This window comes from Abramis brama (genome assembly GCF_963993115.1).
Source record: "Abramis brama genome assembly, chromosome: 1".
NCBI lineage: Eukaryota > Metazoa > Chordata > Actinopteri > Cypriniformes > Leuciscidae > Abramis > Abramis brama.
The window spans coordinates 78,769,400-78,792,897 of NC_139963.1; the positions used below are offsets into that span (position 1 = coordinate 78,769,400).

At 40.1% G+C, this 23,498-nt stretch overlaps 1 protein-coding gene across 1 annotated transcript in view; it reads right to left on the reverse strand.

Annotated features, from left to right (window-relative positions):
- LOC311088308 (uncharacterized protein) overlaps positions 1 to 23,498 on the reverse strand; it is a 65,358-nt gene that overhangs the window by 12,996 nt on the left and 28,864 nt on the right. Inside the window, exons 1-2 of the mRNA XM_084122227.1 lie at positions 12,941 to 13,017; positions 18 to 1,950 (exon numbers count right to left, since the gene is read on the reverse strand). Of these exons, the coding sequence (XP_083978353.1) occupies positions 18 to 1,945 (1,928 nt within the window). The 5' untranslated portion in view covers positions 1,946 to 1,950; positions 12,941 to 13,017. Of the gene's footprint in view, positions 1 to 17; positions 1,951 to 12,940 lie in introns of the transcript that reaches the window.

Below are 23,498 nucleotides of genomic sequence, written 5' to 3' on the forward strand. Positions count from 1 at the left end.
GAAAATAAACTACTTACCGTGATCTCAGACTGTGTTGATGTGGTTTCTCCACTGCATGGATCTTCATGTGTAGATTCAGGCGACTTTTAATAGAGAAACTCTTTCCACACTGATCACACTTAAACGGCTTCTCTCCAGTGTGAACTTTCATGTGTTTCTTCAGGTCACTTTTAATAGAAAAACTCTTCCCACACTGATCACACGTGTGCGGCCTCTCTCCAGTGTGGATCTTCTCATGTGTTTTCAGATGTACTAGCTGACTGAATCTCTTGTCGCAGTGTGAACACTTGTAAGGTTGTTCTCCAGTGTGGATCCTCTCATGTATTTTCAGAGATGATGACAGACTGAATCTCTTGTCACAGTGTGAACACTTGTAAGGTTTTTCTCCAGTGTGGATCCTCTCATGTGTTTTCAGATGTGCTGGCTGACTGAATCTCTTGTCACAGTGTGAACACTTGTAAGGTTTTTCTCCAGTGTGAATCATCTCATGTGTTTTCAGATGTACTGGCTGACTGAATCTCTTGTCACAGTGTGAACACTTGTAAGGTTTTTCTCCAGTGTGGATCATCTCATGTGTTTTCAGATTTTCTGATCGACTGAATCTCTTGTCACAGTGTGAACACTTGTAAGGTTGTTCTCCAGTGTGGATCCTCTCATGTGTTTTCAAATTTACTGGCTGACTGAATCTCTTGTCACAGTGTGAACACTTGTAAGGTTTTTCTCCAGTGTGGATCATCTCATGTGTTTTCAGAGATGATGAATGACTGAATCTCTTGTCACAGTGTGAACACTTGTAAGGTTGTTCTCCAGTGTGGATCTTCTCGTGCGTTTTCAGATTTGATGGCTGACTGAATCTCTTGTCGCAGTGTGAACACTTGTAAGGTTTCTCTCCAGTGTGGATCCTCTCATGTGTTTTCAGATGTACTGGCTGACTGAATCTCTTGTCGCAGTGTGAACACTTGTAAGGTTGTTCTTCAGTGTGGATCTTCTCATGTGTTTTCAGATTTTCTGATCGACTGAATCTCTTGTCACAGTGAGAACACTTGTAAGGTTTTTCACCAGTGTGAATCTTCTCATGCGTTTTCAGGTTTGATGGCTGACTGAATATCTTGTCACAGTGTGAACACTTGTAAGGTTTCTCTCCAGTGTGGATCCTCTGGTGCAGTTTTAAACTGTTTGCTGTAGTAAATGTTTTCTCGCACTCAAAGCACATGTACTCTCTCACACCAGTGTGAATTTTCTGATGTGCGCGTAAATATGGCAGAAGTGAAAAACTCTTTCCACACACAGAACATAAATGTGGCTTCTCATTCATATGAACTGTCAGGTGCGTCTTCAGGACTGATGCCCTAAAAAATGTTTTGCTGCAGTGATCACATGAGAATGGCTTCACTCCGGTGTGGATGCTCATGTGACGCTCAAGATTTAGTTTGCTTGTGAAACTCTTTCCACACTGATCACATGAGAACGGCTTCTCTCCGGTGTGGATCCTCATGTGAATCTCAAGATTTTGTTTGCTTGTGAAACTCTTTCTACACTGAGTGCAGGTGAAAGATTTCTTGGCTCTTCTTTCCTTTAAAAATGTCAGTTCTTCACTCTCCTCCTTCACTTCACTCAGTTCTTCACTCTCCTCCTTCACTTCACTCAGTTCTTCACTCTCCTCCTCCACTTCACTCAGTTCTTCACTCTCCTCCTTCACTTCACTCAGTTCTTCACTCTCCTCCTTCACTTCACTCAGTTCTTCACTCTCCTCCTTCACTTCACTCAGTTCTTCACTCTCCTCCTCCACTTCATTCAGTTCTTCACTCTCCTGCTTCACTTCACTCAGTTCTTCACTGTCCTCCTTCACTTCACTCAGTTCTTCACTCTCCTGCTTCACTTCCATCAGTTCTTCACTCTCCTCCTTCACTTCACTCAGTTCTTCACTCTCCTCCTTCACTTCCATCAGGTCTGACATGAAAGAAAAAATATAAAATTTAATTTTCAGTACATCAAAATAATTAACCGAGAGAAATATAAAGTTGAAAGGACATGAAAGTGAGTCTTGATGTAATGGTAGAAAGTAGACAACTGCTATAAAATATGATGATTTGATGCTTTTTTTTATAAATTGATTATATGTCCTTGAAACTTTCCATGATTGTGAAGAGGTGGAAAAGGTGGCATCAAGAGGCAAGTGAATGGTGACGAATTGATAATTTGCATCTGCCTATTATAATCTGGAGTCCCATCCAAAAAATATTGGAACAGTGGCAATTCCTTTCATTTTTCTGTAGACTGAAAATATTTGGGTTTGACATCAAAAGATGAATATGAGGGAAGAGATCAACAATTCAGCTTTTATTTCCAGGTATTTACATCTGGATGTGATACACAACTTAGAAGATGTAACCTTTTGTTTGAACTCACCTATTGCTCATGTGACCAAAAGTATTTGAACATGTGACTGGCAGGTGTGTTTTGTTGCCCTGGCGTGTCCTATTACATTGATTATTCAAACAAATAGCACTGAATGTCTACGCTCAGTTTCAGATTTTGGTTTTGCCTGTGCAGACTGCATTTATAGTCAGACGTGTAACCAACATGAAAACCAGAGAGCTGTCCATGGGTGAAAAACAAGCAATTGTGAAGCTAAGATAAAATGGAAAATCAATCAGAGCCATTGCACAAACATTGGCCATAGCCAGTACAACCATTTGGAATGTCCTGAGGAAGAAAGAAACCTCTGGTATACTAAGTATCAGACATTCGGAAGGGTAGACCAAGGAAAACATCAGCAGTTGAATACAGAAACATTGTGAGAGCTGTAAAGAAAGACCCTAAAACAACTGTTAGTGACATCAGCAACAACCTCCAGAGGGCAGGAGTGAAGGTATCACAATCTACTGTTCGCAGAAGACTTCATGAACAAAAGTACAGAGGATGCAGGACAACCGGCTAATAAAGCATTACAGTAATCTAGTCTTGAGGTCATGAATGCATGAACTAATTTTTCTGCATCAGAAACTGATAGCATGTAACGTAGCTTAGCAATGTTTCTAAGGTGGAAAAAGGCTGTTCTTGTAACATATGAAATATGATTTTCAAAAGACAAGTTGCAGTCTAGTATAACACCCAGGTCTTTTACTGTAGAGGATAAAGTAACAAGACATCCTACTATGTTAAATTTGTAGTGTGAGAGGTTTTGTGGGCGTTTTTTTGAACCGATGATTAGTACCTCGGTCTTGTCTGGATTTAATAAAAGAAAATTGCGCGTCCAATCTTTTATATCTTTAACACACTCTGTCAATTTGGATAATTTAGCGTTTTCATCTGGCCGTGATAGATTTGAGTGTCATCAGCATAACAATGGAAACTAATTCCATGTTTCCTTATAATATTTCCAAATGGCAGCATATTGAGAATAACAGAGGGCCTAACACAGATCCCTGCGGCACTCCATAGTTTACTGGAGTTATGATCGATTTTTCTCCATTTAAATAGACAAAATGGTAGCGGTCAGATAAGTATGATCTAAACCAGCTTAATGCTGGTCCTTGAACACCAGTATAATTTTGTAGTCGATCTAAGAGTATTGTGTGATCTATAGTATCGAACGCAGCACTTAGATCAAGTAAAACTAGTACCAAGATACAGCCTTGGTCAGAAGCTAAAAGTAAATCATTTGTGATTTTAACGAGCGCAGTTTCAGTGCTATGCTGCGGCCTGAATCCAGACTGAAACTTTTCATAGATGTCATTTTCTTGCAAGAAAGAGCCCAGTTGGGCGGATACAACTTTTTCTATACCAACTAAACTACTGAAAGAAGTGTTACCTATAGTGGAAGAGCCTCTCCTCAATATTATTAACTCATCTTTATCTTTAGGTCATGATGTTCCAAGAACATTTAAACTGGCAGTTATAAAACCTCTCATTAAGAAACCACAATTAGACCCACATAATCTAGCAAATTATTGACCCATTTCAAATCTTTATGTCTAAAATACTAGGATCTAATAAACATGTTGTTTTAGATGAAGTGATAAGTTTATTTAACTCTTTTTTTTTTCTATAGTTGTAAAGCACTGTAATTGTTCTTGCGGGGCGATAATTGAGGCTGAATTATAAGGCGCGATTGAGGATTGAACGTTTACAATTGTGGCTCTGATGTTTTCTATTTTCTCAGTGAAGAACTTCATGAAATCATTACTACTAAACTGTAATGGGATATTTTTTTCAGGTGAAGTCTGTTTGTTTGTTAGTCTAGCCACGGTGTTAAATAAAAACCTAGGATTCTATTGGTTGTTTTCTATTAGTTTGCGGAGGTGCTCAGCCCTGGCCGCTTTTAGGGTCTTTTTATAACATGATACTGTCTTTCTATGCGATTCTAAAGACCTCTAAATTAGTTTGTTTTAGGGCTGTGCAATTAATTGATTTTTTTTTTGCTCCCAACGATCACCAAAATAGTATAATCGAGTAAAAACGATTATTTTGCCATGTTCTGTTTTGAAAGAACGCTCTTATTTTGTTTTGTGTTCTGAATGACGCGCGCACGCGCACATCCGCCCTTCCCTATGCCGTAAACTCTCTCAGCTTGAATGTTTAAAATGATAAGACTTAAAAAGAAGTGAAAATGATAAACTTTAGTGACGATGCAATGCTGGCCCGATTGTACAAGTGACAATTCCATCATGTCCCGAGTCCTGACTCATAAACGCGATAGTTTCGACGCTTGCCTTGTCCAGCGCATTTTGAGAGACGGAGAGAGAGAGAGAAGACGCATCACCGCTGAACACTCACGCGGTTTGTGAAATTGTGTCTTGGAGAAAGTTTTAAAATTGATTTGATTTTATGATCTGTGTGGATTCATTTAAGATACTCATACAATCTACATGCTAAAGTGAATCAATGTTTGCGGGGGAATTTCCCGGTAGGCCTGCGGGAATTATTAAAATACTCATTGAAGTATTATCTGTTACATTATTTATTTTAATAGTTCAAAAAGTACAATCAATGTTCAAATTTCGATTTTTTAAGAATTGTTGAAAGGTGTCTTTGGTGTCTTTAACTAATAATGAACAATACTTCTATATCTTAGTTAATATTAATTTCACCATTTACTAATACGTTATTAAAATGAAAGATTGTATTTGTTAACATTAGTTAATGCAGTGTAAACTAACATGAACAAACAATGAACAGCTGTATTTTTATTAACTAGCATTAAAAAAGATTAATAAATACTGTAACAAATGTTTTTCTCATTGTTAGTTCATGTTAGTTAATACATTAACTAACATTAACTAATTAACATTATTGTAAAGTGTTACCATGTCTTTTTAATAAATGCAACACATTCCCAGTCATGTGAAATAATCGTGTTACATAATCGTGATTTCAATATTGACCAAAATAATCGTGATTATGATTTTTTCCATAATCGAGCAGCCCTAGTTTGTTTCCATTTACGCTCTAAATTACGGGTTTCTCTCTTTAGAACAAGCGTAGTATTGTTGTACCATGGTGCTTTACTTTTCTCTGTGACCTTTTTTAATCTAATGGGTGCAACAATATCCAATTTTCCAGAGAGAATGGTGCTCATAGTGCTAGTTAGTTCTTCTAGTTCATCTGTTTGTTTGGGTTCACTGAGCAGCTGAGACAGATCAGATAAGCAATTTGGAAAATGATCTATGGTGGATGGAAGGATTGTTCTGCCTGGTCGATAACGCGGCGCAGCATAATATATTACAGCAGTACGTAATATGCAAGTTACCATGTAATGGTCAGTGACATCACTTTGTGGAATGATATCTATATCGGTTGAATCGGTTCCATGTGATATAATTAAATCGAGCGTATGATTTAGACGATGAGTTGGTCCGGTGACGTTTTGCTTGACCCCAAAGGAGTTTAATAAATCTGTAAACGCAGCCCCTAACGCATCATTTGGATTATCTACGTGTAAAATCTCCAACAATTAATGCTTTATCAACATTGACTAATAGGTCTGTGAGAAAATCTGCAAACTCTTTTATAGAAAGTGCCGATCCTAATGATCTAAATAATTATAGGCCCATTTCTAACCTGCCTTTTATATCTAAAATCCTTGAAAGAAAAGTAGCAACTCAACTAGAATCACATCTGCAAGATAACAACATTTATGAGCATTTTCAGTCGGGTTTTAGATCCAATCATAGTACAGAAACAGCTCTTATTAAGGTTACAAATTATCCTCTCTTGGCTGCTGATTCTGGTTTCCTGTCTATTCTTATTCTTTTATGCCTCGTTTCCACTGAGCAGTACGGTACGGTACGGGACAGTACGGTACGGTTCGGGTCTGTTAACCATGATCTGGCTAGCGTTTCCACTGCCAACAGTACCCTTACTTTATAGGCGTGGTGTTACATGGTGATATAGGCGACGTCATTTTCGCGCGAAGAAGAACATAGTAAACTACAATGGATGACATACAGCAGATCTTGTTCTTGCTCCTCGACATGTTTGTCACAAGAAGACAAGCGCCGACATTAGGCTTTTCTCAATATCAAGTACGCAAAGTTTGTACTTGCCATGTGCGACTACATGCAAATGGTACAGCGCATTCTTAAAAGCGATACTCAGCTCGCTCTGCTAACGTTACTCCGGTTATCTGTTACTCTGTATACATTTTAAGCAACATTAAAACGAAATATGTTATAAAACACCACTCTGCCTCTTTTCGTTTTCATTTAAATAAATTAAACATTATAGGGACACAAATGTGGTTCATGCGCAACGCATATTGATTATTCACTGCACGTTATACGTTATTCTATTTATAACTTCGAAATTCAAAACACAACCCTAACGTTACCTATTTTCGTTTAAATAATTTTTTTAAAACATATTCCAGGCAATATATGCATTTGTACAAATGTTGCAATAAACATTAATGATAATCTTGTAATAAAAAAATGACAAGAAACCATATTTTTTTTTGTAAAATTTCAGTTTTATCAATAGTCTATATAAAAGTTTAAGTAAAAGGTACAAGAAGCTATACAATAAGAAATAAAGCAAACAATTCAGTCAAATATCCAAATGCAGCGCTCTAGTCTAACATTACAAGTAAGTTAACAGTTAAAGTTAAACACAAATAACGTTAATATGAAACTAAACTTAGCCCTCAGCCAAAACGATTGACAGGGAACTCATTATATATTCACGAGACCAAAAATCGCCCGTTAGGTCTACACAAAACCAATTATATCTTATGTTTAACCACTACCGTCGGAGTCACTGACGAACGCCGAGGACTAGCCGAGGAAAGGCACATCCAAGCATGTAACGTAGCTTAGCAATGTTTCTAAGGTGGAAAAAGGCTGTTCTTGTCACATATGAAATATGATTTTCAAAAGACAGGTTGCAATCGAGTATAACACCCAGGTCTTTTACTGTCGAGGATAAAGTAACAGGACATCCTACGATGTTAAAGTTGTATTGTGAGAGGTTTTGTGGGCGGTTTTTTGAACCGATAAGTATTACCTCAGTCTTGTCTGGATTTAATAAAAGAAAATTACGCGTCATCCAATCTTTTATATCTTTAACACACTCTGTCAATTTGGATAATTTAGCGTTTTCATCCGGCCGTGATGAAATATATATTTGAGTGTCATCAGCATAACAATGGAAACTAATTCCATGTTTCCTTATAATATTTCCAAAGTGGCAGCATATATATATCTGTTACTCTGTATACATTTTAAGCAACAATAAAACGAAATATGTTATAAAACACCACTCTGCCTCTTTTCGTTTTCATTTAAATAAATTAAACATTATAGGGACACAAATGTGGTTCATGCGCAACGCATATTGATTATCATATTGATCAGCCCCTAACGCATCATTTGGATTGTCTACATGTATATTAAAATCTCCAACAATTAATGCTTTATCGACATTGACTAATAGGTCTGAGAGAAAATCTGCAAACTCTTTTAGGAAATCAGCGTAAGGCCCAGGCGGTCTATATACGGTAGCCAAGGCTAGAGATAATAGGGAAGTTTTTCTAACATCTAAGAGTGTAACATTTAGTACAAGTACTTCAAACGAAATAAACTTATAACCCGTTTTCTGAGTAACATTGAAAATCTCTCTATAGATTGTTGCAACACCGCCGCCACGACCAATCAGACGGGGCTCGTGCTTATAGGAGTATCCAGATGGAGTAGACTCATTTAGACCGAAATAATCATTTGGTTTAAGCCAGGTTTCAGTAAGGCAAAGTACATCGAAGCTATTATCTGTGACTATTTCATTTACAATAACTGCCTTAGGTGCGAGTGATCTAATGTTTAGAAGACCTAGCTTTAAAAATTGTTTTTGTTTACTAATAGCAACATTTTCTGGTTTAATAACTAGAGATGCACCGATTACAATTTTCTAGGCCGATTCCGATTTCCGATTTTTCATTGAGTTTGACCTGCCGATACCGATTTTAGCCGATTCCGATTAATTTTTTTTCTAACCACTTTACAGCACACACAAATATTTATTTTCAATCTTTTCTTTAACCCTTTCACGCGTAAGTTTAAAATATTCTAACTGACACCCCCACCCCCCCCACCCCCAGAGTGAGTTTTTTCAAGGCGAACATTCCCTTTAATGTTTCCATGGCGACGCGTCACGCGATACACCGCAGCCGCAATAATACTGTATGACAGAATGTGTCGCTTTTATTCAGCTTTTCCTTTTTTATTCAAAATTTTATTCACAAACTTGCTTACCATGTCATCAACTAGCCTATCTGATATTACGATTCTCAAATACATGTAAGTTAGTGCGTTTGGTCGTTTAAAAACCTTTATAAATAATCTTGATCTATAATGAGATGCCGCAATGTTGTCCTGTCAGTCGGATTTACAGCACGTGAATGAATCAGTTTCTCCCGAAATAAATGCAAGAAAGTGGCCGGTGAACTGAGAAGAATAGAGTAAACTTTATAGTTACTTCCAATGTTTGTCTGATATGAATAACACATGTCGGCAAATTATATTTGAATAGATTGTTATTGCTGCTTCCACAGACTTCAGTGTGGATTTTACAAACTCCAAATGTATTGTTTTACTCGTGCTTATGTGTATTTAAATATCTGAAACCTAAAATAAACATTATGAGGTTGAAAACACTGCTTAGTAGTGATATATGACAGCGCTGAACGCGTCCGACTCTGGCTCAGCGCCAGCCAACGCGCGAAAGCACAGTTTGAATCTGGCAGTGATGCGACGTCACTGAACATTCTAAATGTGCCGCCGTAACGTTACTCTCAGGGGCACAGAAATAAAAATCCCATATATGAGACCGTACCGCTCAAAAGGTTAATCAAGTGCATTTGACCGGCATAAAATCGGCATATATGTCGGACTGACCGGCCGGTCGCCGGTCATGGCCGATCACGTGAAAATCGGCCAATTCCGGTCACCAGCCGATCAATCGGTGCATCTCTATTAATAACAATTAGATTGTTCCTAGATCCTGCAGTAGATTTATTATTTGGTCTCACTAAACGAGGAATAGACACAGTTTCTATGCAATGTTCAACACTAGTATTTATATCAGTTAAATCGGTGCAGCAGAGACTATGATTTGGACTTTTGGTTACTAGTCAAAAGGTATTTAACATTTTGGAGATGTTATCCGACAAAAGATCCGCTCCGAATCTGCTTGGGTGTAAGCCATCGGCACGGAAAAGCCTAGGACGCTCCCAAAACAGATTCCAATTATTTAGAAAGAGCAGTTTCTGCTCATTGCACCATGACATTAACCATTCATTTAGCACGAATAATCTACTAAACTTTTCATGTCCTAGTCGGTACGTGGGAAGCAGTCCTGACACAATAATCGTTGTTTCGGGCGATGTGCTGCGTACCGTATCGATCAGATTCCTGAAGTCTTTTTTCAGAATCTCAGTCTGAGTCTGACGCAGCCTGATGTCATTCACTCCCGCGTGCAGGACCACAGTTCCGACGCGCTCGTCATCGTTCAGAATCTCGGGAACGCGAGCAGCGATTTCAGAAACACGAGCACCAGGAAAGCAGTGACTGTGCACCTGACCTTTACCTAATGTAGCGCGTACGTGCCGAACGATGGAATCGCCGATGATCACAGCATCGCGTTCTGTTTCGCGGAGAGGGGAGAAGCGGTTCTGTGTGGATATCTCGAAAACCGGGAGGGTCGGAGAGAGTTTTGGTCTGGGCCTGACTCGCGTCTTCCGCTGCGGAACCACCCAGGCTTCGTGGTGGCGTGTTGGAGCCGGAGTGAACGAGACCATGGCTGATCGTGACCTCGGCGCTCGGGACCGATGCTGAGAAACGCACGGAGTAGACGAGGTCGGAGTCAGCAGGTTAGTAGCGTTAGTCACTGATTTGTGTACATCGGCGCGTGATGTTTCAAGAGCTAACCGCCGGTCTTTCAGCTCGGCCTGTCTTACTAAAAGGTCGTGGATCTGTTTCTCAACAGCTTCCAGCTCAGACTGTAATGCGTGCAGTTCAAATGTGTCCTCACCTCAACTTTAATATTATTATTATCATAAACTTTTCATTAACTTCAGTAGGCTGTACTACAACAAGGGAATTGTAATTGGCTGCTTTTTCTGCAGAGAGGCCTTGGTAAAGCCACATGATTTTTGCCAAAGAGCCATATGTGGCTCGCGAGCCATAGGTTCCCGACCACTGTTTTAGATATTAGTGCTGCCTTTGACACTATAAGCCATTCAGTATTACTCGAAAGATTGGCCTGCATTGGAGTAGCTAATAATGTTTTACTTTGGTTTTCGTCTTATCTATGTGACAGAAAACAGTTTGTGATGATTAAGACTGCTCAATCAGAGCCTGTCTCAGTCACTCACGGTGTTCCACAGGGGTCTGTTTTGGGTCCGCTTTTGTTTATCATTTATATTCTACCCCTCGGTTATATTTTTCGTTCCTATGATATTTATTTTCATTTCTACGCCGACGACACACAAGTATACATATCCCAGGGCTGCCAACTTTTGAGTTCAGCTTAGAGTGAGATTGTGGGGGCGGGGCTTGTATTAAGGGGGAGGGGCTTATGGAGGGGCGTGGCTTGGTGTGGAAAAAACACAAACACAAAATCCTTGCAATAGTGTATTAAGTATATATTGATTGTCAAAGTATTTGGTATCTGTACAGAATTTCTTGGGAGATTTACATTACATTTAATTTTCACAAACATTTTACAAAAATAGGATTAACATGTGATAACATGTTCACAGATTAACTTGTGCTCTATTGTAAGCATTTTCTATCCTACATACAGAGCACCAATAATGTGTACTTAGTGTCCCCTTTGTTATGAATGGCCATTTTTCTGACCATTCATTTTTAAAGGAGCATCGATAGGACGCTATAACAAAAAAATTCTAATTTATCTATACTGACACCACCAGTCAAATATCTGGGCATGATTGAGGAGTTGTGATTGATATAAATAAAATAATTTTAATATGGGATGTCGTTGACTTTACATTCTGTTCTTAGAAAACAATAATTAACATTAACTATAGGCTACACTGTAAAAAAAATAATCATGAGTCTTGTCATTTTCATTACAAAAATTAAGGTGATCATTAAAAATATCATGTATATTTTATTAAGAAAATTGTGGTTCATTGTTTTATTGAAAATATTGAGAACATTTCACTAATAACTATGCATTTTACAATTTTTTTAAGGAAACATATACACAATTTTAAGGCTTGAATTGAGGAACTGATAAACCTCATAAAATTAAGGAAAAGGGGCTACCTAGTTATTTTAAGAGAATTAGCTAATTTATGTGGTTTTATTTAGAGACACCATTGTTTGTTCCCAGCATGCTTTGCACATGGCTGGAAATGGAGAGTAAATCTTGAAATTAAGTGTTATTTCATGTGTTTTTGAGTAAAGGGAAACATCTGTTCTTTCGTAATTACTGTCAAGTTAAAAAGCGGGGTTTTATTTTGATGGGTTGAAGTGAAGAGCTTTGAGTATCATGGTGTATTTGACAGTAGTTTTTCTCAAATAAAGGATGAAATTATAAATGATAACTGAGAAAAACAGGAAATCTTATGGAAAAACTCCTATTTTTGGTAGTGGCATGTGTTGAGACGAAAATAAAATAATTGTCATGGTAAATATGATTTAGGCTAGCATACAGTGGGAACTAATGGTGCTGGCAACACCCCTGTCCAACCTTTTCTTCTTCTTTGTTTTGTTTTGTTTTTACTTCATATTATTGTATTTATTTATGTATTCACTTATTATTTATATTGTTATATATTGTTACAATTTATTGATTGACTTTTGTTTTATGTACACATTCTTGATTTAGTGGTTTGGTTATATGTCAAGTACATGATTGTTTATATAATTTCTTGTTTTGTTTGAAAATAAGAAAATCAATCAAGTACAAATCTTAAGAAAAACAAGCTAACATTGTGTCAGACCCAATATTTGGTGATATCCAAGACTCAAGCCCAAGTGGAGGAAAGCCCAAATGCTATGGAGTGAAATAACTATGTTCCTAAATACGATCCCTAGCATTAACGTTTCTGTTAAAATCATTTTAGTATGGCTAATGTCTCATTATTTGTGGGGGTGCTGCTGCTGTACTTATTTGCTTTATATATCCAGATGTATTTCTAATATTCTGACCACCTCATGTATGTAAACAGGGCTGACAGAAAAACTATGAAGTGCAACATCACATTATTTAACTATGACCTCAGGGTTTAATTTACACATTTCTGACTGCTAGCGAACATTAGAGAAGTGTTGGTCACTAAGCTAGCTGCAGTTAACTATTCTCTTCCAATAAACACTAACTAAAGCTGGCTACATAAATACAACTACTGCCTAGATTCATGAGAGGAAGGCTGAAGTGTTTAAAAGTGAAAAACACAGTAATTTCATCAACTTACCAGCGCGCGAGCTTCAGAAACACTGGAAATGAATGAATTGGGTTCAGTGCTGGACCTATCGGTGTTTACTCCGCGACACGCGTCACTTCCGCATTCCAAAGTTCCCGCGGCGTTACGTACATGACCGACCGACCAATGGTGGCGTGCGAGAAGGCGGGACCTAAAGCAATGCACAAACGCACACAATGAATGAACGGCGACTATACAAAGCAAAAGCTGAATCCCGGGCTTTTTGGGCGATCATTTTTTAAGGTCCAAAAAGAGGACATGTCCGGGAAAAGGGGACGTATGGTGGTAGGGATAGGGAAAATCACTGAGGCTTTCCCCTGACTGTTCCGGGAAAGTCTCAAAGCTTCGAGAGTGTGGAGAACAGCGCCACCTGGTGCTTATTTAAAATAAAGCAGCCAGAAGCCTGTGCTAGGGCAGATGAAGCAACCACAGCACACTCTCAATGTTATGTGAACAAATAAAAGCCTTACATGTTTGTGTTTGATTTGTCCATTAAATAAATTATTTTACCCCTTAGGCTAAAGTGTGACAGTAAAATATAAAATGAGCTTATATGATTCAATAAGATCTAACGTAGGCCTACTCACTCTCTCACTCTACACACACACACACACACACACACACACACACACACACAGTGCGTGTTTGAGCTTTGTTTGTGCTGGTCTACAGCACTGTCCAACCAGTGGTGTAGTCTACGTGATACGCAGGTATACGCCGTATACCCACTAGAAAAGGCCAAGGATTTCCGTATACCCACTTAAAAAATCGTGAGGATGCGTAACAACTTCGTTTTGTGTCAGAACTTTAACTTTCATTCATAAATTCACCCCGTCTGTGTATCCAGTCACAAATGGAGCTTGCCTAAGCAGATCCGTCACCGAATTTGGCTATTTTTGAATGAATAAATCAAAAGTAGGGCTGTACAATGAATCAAATCTCGATATGGACTAGTGTCTGTGAATATTAAAGTTAAAAGAGACTGCAATTGTTCTACGCGTCTCTGGGAATGAATGAGCGCTCAATGTGTGCTCCACTACACACACACACACACACACACACACACACACACACACACACTGAATATTACAGTATACTCACTACAAAAAACTAGACTACACCACTGTGTCCAACAGAAGACAAAGGTTTCCACCCCAGAAGTGTGAGGAGAAAAATGAATGTACATGTACATTGACTGAATATAAGACACATCAACGGTCAACAATTATAAAATAAAATAATATAAAATAAATTAATAATAAATAAATAAATAAATAAATAAATATATTTTTATTTTCTTCTTTTTTGAAAATTCAATTATAAAATAAAATAATAATAAAAAATAATAAATTTATTAATTAATAAATTCATTAATTTTTATTTTTTCTTCTTCTTTTTTAGAAATGCATACATACATTGGAAGCTATAAGCTCAAAATATTCCCAGATAGGGGAAGTCTTCCTTTTTTTGGCTGTTGCCATTGCTCTAAATACAAACACTATCCCCTCTCCTCTAGGCCCACCCTAACCCCAAACACCAACACCCTATCTGACACCCAATGCGAAAAGCGCACGTGATTGGACAGAAAGTGAGGCTTCACAGAGAGGAGAAGTTCCACTCTCAGTACACTTCTGGCTTCTGAACTGGTGGCAGTTCCACTCTGGCTCCACATGAGGGCGCTCACAGGACGAGTGCAGTTCCACTCTGGCTCCACATGAGGGCGCTCACAGGACAAGTGCAGTTCCACTCTGGCTCCACATGAGGGCGCTCTCAGGACGAGTACAGTTCCACTCTGGCTCCACATGAGGGCGCTCACAGGACGAGTGCAGTTCCACTCTGGCCCCACATGAGGGCGCTCACAGGACGAGTGCAGTTCCACTCTGGCCCCACATGAGGGCGCTCACAGGACGAGTGCAGTTCCACTCTGGCCCCACATGAGGGCGCTCACAGGACGAGTGCAGTTCCACTCTGGCTCCACATGAGGGCGCTCACAGGACGAGTGCAGTTCCACTCTGGCTCCACATGAGGGCGCTCACAGGACTAGTGCAGTTCCACTCTGGCTCCACATGAGGGTGCTCACAGGACCAGTGCAGTTCCACTCTGGCTCCACATGAGGGCGCTCACAGGACGAGTGCAGTTCCACTCTGGCTCCACATGAGGGCGCTCACAGGACGAGGGCAGCTCCACTCTGGCTCCACATGAGGGCGCTCACAGGACGAGTGCAGTTCTACTCTGGCTCCACATGAGGGCGCTCACAGGACGAGTGCAGTTCCACTCTGGCTCCACATGAGGGCGCTCACAGGACGAGTGCAGTTCCACTCTGGCTCCACATGAGGGCGCTCACAGGACGAGTGCAGTTCCACTCTGGCTCCACATGAGGGTGCTCACAGGACGAGTGCAGTTCCACTCTGGCTCCACATGAGGGCGCTCACAGGACGAGTGCAGTTCCACTCTGGCTCCACATGAGGGCGCTCACAGGAATAGTGCAGTTCCACTCTGGCTCCACATGAGGGCGCTCACAGGACGAGTGCAGTTCCACTTTAAGGCCGTTAAAATCGATTCCCTATTTTGGTTTTCGAAACTTCTGTTGGTTGGTCCGATCGATTGTGCAATAAGTGATAAGCTGTTTTTTTATTTCGGCCCGAAACCGATAATGCCATTTTCAGCGCCGAAATTTCGGTGCACCCCTACACTACGTAGTCTACTCAAGAAAAGATACAGCATGGACGTGGGAACCGCAGCATGCAGTAGCTCTCAAGATGCTCAAGACACTTATCAGCAGCAAGCCAGTGCTCAAGTTCTTTGACATAACCAAAGACCCTGTGATACAGTGTGACGTGTCATCAACCGGTCTTGGAGCCTGTTTGTTGCAGGATAGTCATCCCATTGCATATGCATCTCGTTCTCTGACCACATCAGAACAAAATTTCTCTCAAATTAAAAAAAAGTTGCTGGCAATCTGTTTCGCAACTGAAAAGTTCAACCAGTACGTGTATGGCAGACCAGTGACAGTACAGTCTGACCACCGCCCGCTCGAGATGATCACCAAAAAGCCACTGCAGAAGGCTTCACCAAGGCTCCAGCAAATGTTGCTACGCCTGTTGAAATACAACATCGATGTGAAGTACCACCCTGGAAAACATATGTACATTGCGGATACCTTAAGCCGAGCGTATCAGACCAGTGATGCTACATCTTCCAACAGAGAGGATGCACAACAGCTACGGGTACACAGCATTACTGAAGTACTACCTATGAGTAGCCAAAGAATTGAAAAGATCCAGCAAGCATCAGCCAGTGACCCGACTCTCCAGGCAGTAAGAGCAGTGAGTCAGAGAGGTTGGCCGTCTCACAAGGCAAGTGTACCTCCCCTAGCGCAACAGTTTTGGCAGGTGAGAGATGAAGTATACCTTGAACATGGACTTGTTTTTGTAGGAGACAGAGTAGTAATCCCAGAGTCTCTGCGACAGGAGATTATTTCCTCCCTACATGACACTCATATAGGCATTGAGAAGTGCAAAACCAGGGCAAGAGCTATAATGTATTGGCCTGGGATATCTAGGGACATTCAAGATGCAATTGCTCATTGCAGTGTGTGTGCAAAATTTCACAGAAGCAACACCTAGGAGCCAATGTTGCCACATGAAGTGCCAGACCATCCATGGGCTAAGCTGGGTTCTGACATATTTACTTTTAATGGAACAGATCACCTAATTGTCGTTGATTACTTCTCTAAGTACCCTGAAGTGGTGAGTCTGAGAACCAAGACAGCACAAGAGATCATCAACAAGCTGAAGTCTCTTTTTGCCAGGCATGGAGTGCCAGACATGCTGGCGAGTGACAATATGCCATATGCCAGTCATGCTTTTCGCCAGTTTGCTGCAGAGTGGAACTTTAACCCCCTGAGGTCGGCAATCGCGCCGGCTCATTTTTTTCCTTATCAGTGTAAAAAAAATCAAAATACTAATATTAATTTTTCTCTTATATGCTTGTGTTATACATCAATCGATCCTGTTAAGTGTGTATTTTTTTGTGTATACTCATAATAAAAACAAAGTGTTGTGCTTTTCGCCAAATAAAGAAAAATAAACGATGCGAGTTCTGCTTTCTCTCTGTCAGTGAAGTCCATTCTGAAACGCGTCCGAAAATGAACAATAACTCAGCGAATACTCAGTCAAACAGGCATACAGACACACAGGCATGAATCTTGAATTCTCTTCTTTTAAATGAAGTAATTTATATAAAAACAAATATTCTCAGTTCATGTAATCTGTAAGAAAAGAGCGAGATGTCAGTCGTTCTCATCTCATCTAATTATTTTTAATGTGACTCCGCCCACGGAGAGCGCGCGCTATTCAAACGCAAATGACTGAGGCAATCGATGCAAACTGTGAACGCCCCCATATCAGCTCGAGAAAACACAAGTTTAATCAGATCATTGTACTTGTTTACACCATCTCGCAGCGCTGTGAGGAATAATACTATCGTAATAATAATAATTGAAAATGTACCTCAGAAGTGCGGGTATTTCGAGTCGCAAAAAGAAAGTTTCAATTTGAATCGCATTTCTGTGTGTGAATGAATGAATGGCAGAGATGCGCGCTGTTTACTAAAGCTCGCAAAAAGAGAGTTTAAATTTGCGTTTCTGTGTGTGAATGAATGATGATTTTTTAGCAAACTGTATTGCTATACTGAGATGAGTAAAAATTGACTGAAATATGTTGAAATAAAATGTAGGCTATTTGTATAAGCAACGTATTAAACTGCAAATTAACATTTATATGCCCTAATATTTCATAAAAACAACGTTACAGTCAGGCGAAATATGAAAGACAACATTTTGTTGACTAGATTTGGGTACAGTTTTTACTGTAGAATATACTGCCACATCAAATAAGCTTTTGTTTAGCAATTTCTGCTATATATGTTATATGTTATATATATGTATATGTACAGGTGTATATATATATATATATATATATATATATATATATATATATATATATATACAGGCACGTGCACACATAGACATCAAAGGGGGCTTGAGCACCTGCCCTTTTTATTCCTGGAGAGAAAGTGCCCTTTTTTCTGTTTTTTTTTTTTTTTTTTTTTGAAAAATAATATATATTCCTGTTAATAATATATATCCCAAATAAATCTACCAAATAAATAATTAATTTGACACAAAAAATTAATTTAAAAGGGAGTTTATTGGATTAAACCCGATTGTATTGCTTCCGCTAAAGAAAATAGTAGGCTACGCTACGTCTCTACGGTTAGAATCCTGTGAGTCCATAGCAACGCTCTGTTTTTCATGGCAACGGTCTGTTATACTCTCATACTCCGCACAGCGGTCTGTTATCAATAAATAACCTTTACAGTCTATGGAAATAACAGACCGCATTCTACATTGGAATTCAACCAAGCCAAGTAATAAAATAAGCATATATCACCACAAGGTGACATGCTTTAGTTATTTTGTTTATCCTATTTACCTGCATTGCCCTGTCAATTAGAAGCAAATGTGCGCATTTTAACTAGTTGACGCCTAATTAGCATACAGAACATCCTCAGTTAATGACTTGCTTACATCAAGAGTCTTTCCCCCTAAAATTTAGAAATCTAAATTGGTGAATTTAGAAGAAATCTACAGATGCAAACAGATGGAGGATACACTCTAAAAAATGTAGTAAATCTGAGTAACTGCATCTGGTACATTAATAAATAAAACTGAGTAGAAACTAGATGTACGCATGGCGGTACAAAATATGACTGCCGCTCAGGCCTGCACTGGCTTTCCACAAAAATAAATGACGTGGAGCAATTTGGCTGTATTGCGTGTTTATGTATATACCTAAAAAAAGTAGTAGTATGTGCATGTCTGTGTGTGTGTGTATGTGTGTGTGTTTGTGTATGTGTGTGTGTGTCTGTGTGTGTGTGTCTGTGCGTGTATGTATGCTTGCGTACATGTGTGTGCGCGTGTGTGTTTGTGTGTGTGTGTGTGTCTGTGCATGTGGATTTGTATGTGTGTGTATGGGTGTGTGTCTGTGCGTGTGGATGTCAGTGTGTGTCACTGCTGTGTGTGTCACACATGCTTGCGTTTGTTTGTATTCCTGCATGTGTGTGTGTGACAGTATCATCCTAAACCAGTAACCTTTCGCTCAACACCACCATCTACAGGGCGATGAGTGTACAGTCTAGCCTGGGAAAACCCAGACTACTTCCGGCGAATTTTAATTCTCTCTTCAGGATAGTCTGGAGAAGAGCCCATTCAAACTCATTACTGTGCCGCTGAAATCGCGGCACCAATCAGAAATGTTTGGGGAGGGATTTACATGCAACGCATTCTCATCCTAGGGCGTCATAATACTGACGCTTTTGAAATTTATTCAATATCCGACGCAAAGGGCACCCTTTAGCGTCAATATGTGACGCCGGTTGCCGCCGTGAAACATCACTCGTTTGAATCATAGACAGTACAGTATAAACGAATCAGTTATCGCGTCTGTTTTGAGCGATTTAAACTTACCGTTTTCGTTAAAACCGGAGCAAAGAACAACACTCGAAGCATACGTCATCTCCTTCATCGATCTGATTGGTTTTAAGACTATCAAATTGCGCCCAGAGGAATTTGAGCTACGTCGGTTGGTGACGCCCCTTTGGTAATGATTTGTCTACATAGCTTCCCCAGACTCTATACTCAGTTTCAACTGAGAAGGGTCTGGTTTTAACCAGGCTATGTACAGTCACTAAATGTGCACATAAATGAATTTATTTTATACCCCCCCCATGGATGAAATTCTACGAAACTTAGCATACCCCCAGAGGATGTCAAGTTAATCATACACATGAAATATGGTGCAGTTCTGAACATCTCAACTGAAGATGGGGGCGATTAAAGCAGAATAATATTGCATTTTCTTTTTTTATGGGAGGGGCGCAAATCACAAATGAGTGATTATGGGCTAGGTTGATGTGGGCCCTTAAGACCAACATACCATAAAAATGTCTTCATCCTCGGTGCCACGGTTCAGGTAGTTATTTAGGAAAAACTGCATTTTTTGGGTTTGGGGGGGGCCCAGCATGGGGGGGGAGTGGCCCCCGGGGACCAAACGAATTTTTTCCGTAAAAGTCTAGTGGGGCTACATGCCCACCAAATTTCATGTTCCCTGGTGTTTCGGTGTCCCTGGTATCGTTGACGAAAAATTCAGTAGATGACGGAAAAAAAAGAAAAAAAAAACTTTGACAATCCCTATATGACCGCTTTCGCTAGCTATGCTAGCGGCGGTCATAATATGTTAGAAATTAACTTTTTATTTATGAGTAATTAATAAATTAGCAGATTTTGCTATCTGTAACAACAAAATAGCAGCAACAGCCCTCTTCAGTTTAGAGTGAATATTTGTGTTGATTTTAAAATGTTATGTATTCTGATAACACTAAAATAATTAAAATGATGTAGTGCCTTGTGCAAAAATAAACAAATTATTAGTAAAACGCCCCTCTGCTTGATGCAGTTATTTAGGTTATTCTAAATATATAACTAGTAGCATAGAAAATGTTTTCAAAACATGCACATTGCGGAATGGATTCCTTTGCTGCTGTAAACCTAGTGAAGTAGACCATGGTTTCTGTGTGAACTGATGAACTTTTTAAAATATATTTTTTTTTAAAGGAAGTCAGAGTTGCGTTAATATATATACTTTTTTGTAAAAAAAAAAAAAAAAAAAAAAAACGTAATTATGATAAGTGCCCTTTATTTCACTTGAGCCCCTGCCCCTCAAAATGTCTGTGCACGTCCCTGTATATATATATATATATATATACACACACTGCTCAAAAAAATAAAGGGAACACTTTTTAATCAGAGAATAGCATCAAGTCAGTTAAACTCCTGGGATATTGATCTGGTCAGTTAAGTAACAGAGGGGGTTGGTAATCAGTTTCAGCTGCTTTAGTGTTAATGAAATTAACAGCAGGTGCACTAGATGGGCAACAGTGAGACAACCCCCAAAACAGGAATGGTTTTACAGGTGGAGGCCACTGACATTTTTTCCCTACTCATCTTTTCAGACTGTTTTTCACCAGTTTTGCATTTGGCTAGGGTCAGTGTCACTACTGGTAGCATGAGGCGATACCTGGACCCTACAGAGGTTGCGCAGGCAGTCCAGCTCCTTCAGGATGGCTCATCAATACGTCCCATTGCCAAAAGGTTTGCTGTGTCTCCCAGCACAGTCTTAAGAGCATGCAGGAGATTCCAGGAAGACAGACAGCTACTCTAGGAGAGCTGGACAGGGCCGTAGAAGGTCCTTAACCCATCAGCAGGACCGGTATCTGCTCCTTTGTGCGAGGAGGAACACGATGAGCACTGCCAGAGCCCTACAGAATGACCTCCAGCAGGCCACTGGTGTGAATGTCTCTGACGAAACAATCAGAAACAGACTTCATGAGGGTGGCCTGAGGGCCCGACGTCTTCTAGTGGGCCCTGTGCTCACTGCCCAGCACCAGGGAGCTCGATTGGCATTTCCCATTGAACACCAGAATTGGCAGGTCCGCCACTGGTGCCCTGTGGTTTTCACAAATGAGAGCAGGTTCACCCTGAGCATGTGACAGACAGGAAAGGGTCTGGAGAAGCCGTGGAGAATGTTATGCTGCCTGTAACATCATTCAGCATGACCTTTTTGGTGGTGGGTCAGTGATGGTCTGGGGAGGCATATCCATGGAGGGACGCACAGACCTCTGCAGGCTAGACAATGGCACCCTGACTGCCAATAGGTATTGGGATTAAATCCTTGGATCCATTATCAGACCCTATGCTGGTGCAGTGGGTCCTGGGTTCCTCCTGGTGCACAACAATGCCCGGCCTCATGTGGCGAGAGCACGCAGGCAGTTCCTCGAGGATGAAGGAATGATACCATTGAAGGGCCACCACGCTCACCTGACCTACATCCAATAGAACACCTCTGGGACATTGTGTTTCAGTCCATCTGACATCACATGGTTGCACCTCAGACTGTCCAGGAGCTCAGTGATGTGCTGGTCCAGATCTGGGAGGAAATACCCCAGGACACCATCCGTCGTCTCATTAGGAGCATGCCCCGACGTTGTCAGGCATGCATACAAGCACGTGGGGGCCATACAAACTACTGAGTACCATTTTGAGTTGCTGCAATAAAATTTCAGCAAAATTGACAAGCCTGCTGCATCATTTTTTCACTTAGATTTCCGGGGTGTCTTTGAATTCAATCCTCTGTAGGGTGATTATTTTCATTTCCATCAAACGATGTGGCATCCTTTCGTTCATAACACATTACCCAGTCCATATTAGTATAGATATCCAGCATGATATTTTTCCCCATTGAGATCTGATGTGTTTTCAAAGTGTTCCTTTAATTTTTTTGAGCAGTGTATATATATATATATATATATTTATATATACATAAAATACTATTTTTGTCAAAAATAAAGTCATCAACTACATGTTAACTGTTCCAATGTTTTCCAATGTCTTGAAATTCATTTCACACAAAATGTCTAGTTAGTTGGCGAACTCATTAGTGCATTACTCCTCGTTTATATTTCTTTTGAAAAGGTGAATTATTGCATGGTACCTGGATGTTCAGTCAGAACATATGCGGTGCGAAACTAGGATAGTTCACAACACAAACGTCCGTGTCCTCGTCTGATTCAGAGATTTCGTCCAGGAGAAATTGTCATCGTTGAAATTCTTTGCCGCAGATGGACTTTATCTCTGTGTTCGTAGCGGTTCGTAGTTGCATAGTGAGATCACCGGCGCCACCAGTCCGCCCTAACTCGAGCCAGTCTGGGCTCCTCGTCCGCGGCAGGCAGGTCTTCTGCCTCGGCTGCTCTTCGCTATAATGCGGCTTGTGAAGGTAGCAACAAACACCTGATTCAAGCATCAGACTTCCGAAATCCTCTTCTTCTATATCATATTGAGCACTCTCCTCCGCTATTGTCATAACTTTATATCTGTCTCCACAGCGCCTGTTAGCTTAGCTTCAAACAAGATGGAGGATATTGCTTTCAGTTTCAGAGAGTAAAGTCCCACCCATTGATCTGTAATAGGTCTGTAGCGTGAGCCGGTCCCGCCCCTGGGAAAGATGAGGAACGAGTGTTGTAGTCTCAACAGAAATCCCCCCCTCTTACACTTCCTCCTACAATGACGCAAAATGACGATTTTTGCGTCATTGTAGGAGGAAGTGTAAGAGGTAAATAATGGATTTCTCCCGTCTCAGGGGAAAATGAGAGAGTGTTGCACGACCATTCAATAGTATGACTGGGTTTCTAACAATGCAAAGCTTAATGCAAATGGGTGGAGTGTCCCTTTAAAAATACAAACATCTACATGCATGTTGCTCACATATTATGGTAGCCCTGTTTGTGCTATATAGAGTGAATTTACACCTTTGCCATTATCATGTTTATACATAACTGAAAAAAGCACAAATGTCAGGGCATGTCAAAACACCCAAGGGCCCCAAAAACACCTTAGACCCCAGAGGGTTAACCTGGTGACGTCTAGTCCTAA